General features: G+C 37.2%; 1 protein-coding gene across 1 annotated transcript; it reads right to left on the minus strand.

Annotated features, from left to right (window-relative positions):
• Positions 1-1,574: 1,574 nt before the first annotated feature.
• ARL14EP (ADP-ribosylation factor-like 14 effector protein) lies at positions 1,575-5,441 on the minus strand. Its single transcript, XM_010187971.1, has 3 exons — positions 4,921-5,441; positions 3,809-3,939; positions 1,575-1,888 (listed from the first exon to the last, which is right to left on the minus strand). Exons 1-3 carry the CDS (start codon positions 5,341-5,343, stop codon positions 1,660-1,662), a joined length of 783 nt encoding a protein of 260 aa, XP_010186273.1. The 5' UTR covers positions 5,344-5,441; the 3' UTR covers positions 1,575-1,659.
• Positions 5,442-5,743: the final 302 nt, after the last annotated feature.

A 5,743-nucleotide genomic window follows, 5' to 3' on the forward strand; every position in this document is an offset into this window, starting at 1 on the left:
AAAAATTACAAGATTGGACCAGCTTTGTCCTTCTCACTTTCATGGTGATATCTATTTGTATTTTCATCTAATTCAAACGGTGGTTTAAGAGACGAAACAGTTCCAAACATGGATCAAGCATACAAGATTAACTGCTGTGTCAGGATAAGCATGCTTTGTAGTCAACAAAATAAAATTTATTAAATATCACTTGCATATAACGGAAGCTCTGGATATTTCCCATTTCGGGTGTTGCTTTCTGAATAAGAGTGTAAAGAGGGTGGTTATCTCCCTAAATAAACTCACATGATGGTTCCTGTGATAAAAGTGGCTGGAATCCACGGCAAGTGAGAGACATCCATTGAAAACACAGCCAATGATCTGATCAAAAAAAGTAAGTCTGTTTATTTTTGTAGCACATTTAATCAAAGCATTGTGTAAGTCAGTGCTTACACTTCACTAGAACCAGCAGATGTCAGCATAACTCAAACCATAACTTTGGATTTTAGCAATGCAACCTTCACCAGAAAATATTCTAAACAAATAGCAAGATTGTCCAACTTTACCAAGTAAGTCTTCATAAATCAACAGTTAACAGTATTCTTGAATAATTGTGACCTAATAAACATGCAGATCTTTTGACTCTATCACAGAAGTAGGAATCTTATCCAAAACAACAAAAAATACCAAGGAATAACACAATGTTTCTAAGATGTCAATGATAAGTATCTTTTCCACAAATATTGTTACACTGTAAAATTGTAACATTCTGAGGATAGATATTGCATCAACCAGACAATTTCAATTCAACTGGATTTTTTTATAACAATTTGGGTAAGTCTTAGTTTGGGAAGAGACACTCAGATTCATTTCAGCTGCATGTAAACATATATCTTAAAAACAAGCAAAAATAAAAAAAGGGAAAAGGGCTGTTGAAGAACCAGTGCAATTACAGACTGATAACAAATACAGCAAAATTATTTCAATTGTGTTATATAGAAACTAACAAAACAGTAAAGCTATTATAACTTTAACGTATTTTTTCAATGCTGTGACAGTTTAGTAACACTTTACCAGTAAGGCCTGAATTCATAAGGATACCTTGATCTCAAATCCCAATAACTTGGATGAGATCTGAACTTCAAAATGCCTTTGAATCAATTCAAGTGAACAGGATTGAATTTATCGGATGTAGCTGGGATAATCTATAAAGATATAGCATTCACTCTTAATACTGGAGAGAGCTTTATTAATTCTGTATGTAAATTCACCAAGAACTTTGAGTGTTTCATTTAAAACAGATTCAATGCCAAAAACTAGAGAAGGAAAAATGAGGGCTACATGGAGATGGTACACTATACAAAACAGTATATGAAACAAAGGTGAGTGGCAGGATGTCACATGAGAATTTACAACATTGTACTTAAATACAATGAAAGACTGTTCAATGAGAAGCAACTTGGATGACTAACAAGACTGAGTACAAGGTAAAGTGTGAAAAGGCAGCAGTATGATTAAGAATATTTCCATAACCATACTGAAAATTAATGTGAAAGTGAGCACATTAATCATGTAGATCATGATAAATTCCAACAGCTTTCATTAAACCACTAAATGATGAATGTGCTGTTTAATGAAAACACGAATATATATACTCAGGATAAACAATGAGTATATATGCTAACCAACATGCTTATTTCTAATTATTTCTCCTCCTTCTATCTCAATTTGCTCATATAGCCACTTGCGGTCACAGCGACATTCAGCTCCGCACTTGTTGGAGCCACACTTGGGGCAAGCATAGAAACATCCCAGGCAATCTTCATCAAGACAATCACAGAGGTCCATCCCGTTGTAGAGCAGCAGACCCTGGCTATCGTAGACTTTACTCTTGGCTGGTATTACTTGCCTGTGTAATGAAAAACAGTTACTGCCATGTTAAAAAATCCACCTATTTTGATGCCACGCTGCTAATGGTTGTGGATAGAAGTCTGAACAGCCTGAAAGGGAAGGACAAGTGGTATCCGTCGGACCCTGGGGGGTCAGAGACCAGTACCATTCTCTCCACTTTCCAGCCACTGTCTGAAAAAAACTGAGGCCCGCAGTTTTGCAAGCTTTTCCTGGCTTCCTGGGCTGCTTCCTGTTGCCTCTTGGGGTGGCTGGGGCTACCTCCACGTGCTCGGCAGCATCCACCGCCATCCGCTCCTGGCACCACTGCAGTCCCTGGTGACGAGTCACAGCGGCCACGAGGCCCTGCTCGGACACTTCCACTCTCGACTACTGGGATCGGGTTTTGTATATAGTTAAATATCCTTTATCCCTGATTAGTTTCCTTTTGCTTTCCCCTGTTGTTTTCATTAAACTTGTTACAGTCTTAACTTCCAACCTTGTGTGAAGCATCTTTTCTCTATTGCCTTTTTTTTTAATCTTCCCCTGGGAGGGTGGGGGACAATAGAGAGAAAATCCTGCTCCCTGGGTTTGCCCTGAGCCCTAAACGGAGACACACCTGTTAATTATATTACTGTATCTAACAACATTTCTCAGTCCTAACTGCATTTCCACTATAGTTCTTCTGAAATAATTTCAAGAATGGGAAGGTTTTGTTTCTTCAATAGTGCACTAATTCCAGCAGTTATGAATAGCCTTAGTTATATGACGTAAACTTTAGATTACATTTCTAATGTCAAATGCTCCCTTAATTTACTTTTTGTTTGTAACGTGTAGCTGTAATTCAAAAGAGGTCACGTAGAATAATTTAGCGTGTGCACATCCTAATATAAAAGTATTTTTTATGCTTCTGTCATTACCCATCTCTGTAAGAGTTCTGTTAAACTGCAAAAATCACAGAAAAAGTGTCTGGAAGGGAACTGTGGAAGTCACCTGTCTGACCATCTGTTCAAAGCCAGGTCAACTCAAATTAGGTTGCTTAGGACTGCATCTGGTTGAGCTCTAATGTCAGACATGTCACAACACTTTTGATCCAGCATTTTACCACATACATAGAAAAAGTTTTCCTAACATCTCAATAAAACTTCCCTGGTGGCAACTTGTACCCAAACTGAGTAGAAGAAACAAATGGAGGGGAAAAGGATGTGTAGCTTGTGAGCAGCATATCTATTCTGTTTGTTTTGTACAGTGAAACTTGGGTGGAGAGCAGGGGAAAGGTATTGATGTGATCTTCCTTGCATGTTTTAACAAATATTCTATGACTTGTTAAAGCTGGGACTTCTACTACTCTCCTATTAGGATAAGACTGAATTGGTCCAAAGCAAGTAGTGGAAAATGATAAGAAAAAAAATCAGCTGCATATACCATTCCTCTGTAGAAAGTATGATTTTAAAGGCAATCAAATTAGAAGGTTGCAATTGGTTATCTAGCATTGTTCAACCTGGACACTTTCTTTTAAAAAAGGAAGGTATGGTTCTAACTTTCACACTTTTGTTTACAAAGTGTAATTACTGAGTTTTTTGAAAGATGTTAACTCCAATATTTTAAGTGTAGTCTACTTGATCATACTGTATTCAAATTTAGCCTATTACCAGATTTTTAGTTTATGCATAAATTAATAGCACGATCTGTGTAGTATTGTCATGCCTTACCAAGTATTCGTTTGTATTCCAATTGCCTGAAATATGGACTGTATGCTAACACTTCATCATGTTTTATCTCTGTAATGAGAGGGAGCTTAAACACCCTCAACACCAAAAAAAGCAATCTGTAAACATGCAAACATCCGCATAGAAAATGTTAGTGTTACAGGAACACTGACCAAGGCTATTTTATTTTGAAGTGAAAGTTAAAGATAATGTAAATACAGAAAAAAGTTTACCTGTCTGAATTAAATGATGCGGTTTTTGTTTGCAGCCTTCTTTTTTCCCTCTTACTGGTCTCAGGAGTGAACTCAGTTTGTCTTCCTGGATTAGCAAACTGTAGAGACTTTAAAGCCTTAGCTGTACGCCCCTGAACAAAGACAGAAAAATCTCATTCAATTACAAATACAAACCTAAATTTGTAAGAAAATGTTCAGTCGAGCCAGGATATTCTACTAACTTATGTTAATTGTTGACCTCAACTCTAAGCATTGGATTTCCCAGGAGAAACAAATTAAGTCTTGAAACTTTTATACTGGAGAACAGTACCAGTCTCAAAACCCAATATAAGCTTTATAGTAGCAGTTTTAATCAGTGCTTTCAAGTTTCACTATCAGTCTCCTAACCACACTGACATGCAATTTAAAAATACAGCGGGGCAACAGTCCCTGGGCTGAAAGGGGTAAGAGCTCCTAAAGGCAATTCTGCTTTGCTACAAGGCATATGTGGATGAGCTCTTGCTGATTTGGCTGCCCGCACTTCTACTGATCACCCGCACGCATCCTGAACAATGCATCCAGCAATGTACAAGCTGTATGCCAAACTTGCCACTCAAAGCTTTAACTTCCCACACCAGTTCATTACTGCCCCTGAACAAACGCTATGCCTTCACAGCTCAGACACCACAAGGAGTACACTTAATTCACCTCCAGGCAGGTTCACTTCATAATGAACTGCTAGAGAAAGGTGATTTTTTTTTTTTTAAACTGAAGAGACTAAACCAGAAGTTTATCTCAACACCGTTAGAAGCAACTTTTGCAGTGTTCAGTTTCAAGCACGTGAGCTTGTTTTTGGCAAGGCTTGAGTAACAGCTTAAAATACCAGCAGCAGCCTGGTATTTACATAAACTTACGAGTTGAAAGTCACCCTAGTAGACACAATCATTGGAATTTAAAAAGCTCTAATATTTAATGACGGAAGAGGATTCTTTTAAGGTCTTCTAAATAAAGCTTTAAATGCAGTAAACTCCCACACATCTAAAAGACTATGTCCTTTCATATTTATAGGAAAAAAAATAATTTCTTTATAGTTTGCAGAACTTAGGGGTGGGAAAACTGATCCATATACATACGTCCGAATCAAGTTTTCTTCTTTGGCGATCTTCAGATTCAACATCCACGCTCCCATTTATTATCTGCATACATTTGGGACAAAGCTTCCACCCAGGTACAAACTGTCTTCCAAACTTGGCACTCAGAAAAGTTGCGTCATCTAAGTCAACTGCTCGTAAGTTTTTCTTTGATAGTTTTCTATGTATATTAAAGGGATCGCAACATGATCTCTGCAAGTCTTCGAATTTTTCAATGTAAATTTTGGCATGGTGGAAGCAGATTGTATTGTTCTCTGAAAGGGTTATTCCAGTCCTAAGCTGAAGTAACAGTAGATCAGATGAGGACATATCTTGCTTAGTCTTGAAGCCAGTGTGACGAGTATAATGGATCTTATGGCATTCATTGGTAGCTTGAAGCTGAACTCCAACAGAACAAGGATCCATTTTACTTTATCAGAACAACTTATTTCACTTATTTTGCCTAAAATGAATTCTTTGAAGTCTTTAGTAGTTCCTATGAAGATCAGCCTAGAGAAAGCATTAAAATCAATCAGAGTTGTGCTACAAAGCTTTATCTGTAAGCTTGACAGACTAGACGTAAATAATTTTTTAAAATGTAAAGAAATTATAGACTTCTAGTCTAGGTAAGGCTAAAAATACACTAGATTTAACTCTGGAATTAAATCATGCATCTTGTATTCCTTTCAGAGGCATTTTTTTTCAGCTACAGTAAGTATCAATTCAAAATGCTTTTGGGAAAGTAATGCTACTAAACAATCTGTGAACAAGGTACAAGGTGGATGAATTGCTCTGGTCATCAGTTTCCTGGGGGACTCCTCAATCC

Source organism: Mesitornis unicolor, unplaced genomic scaffold (assembly GCF_000695765.1).
Source record: "Mesitornis unicolor isolate BGI_N332 unplaced genomic scaffold, ASM69576v1 scaffold47780, whole genome shotgun sequence".
Taxonomy (NCBI): Eukaryota; Metazoa; Chordata; class Aves; order Mesitornithiformes; family Mesitornithidae; genus Mesitornis; species Mesitornis unicolor.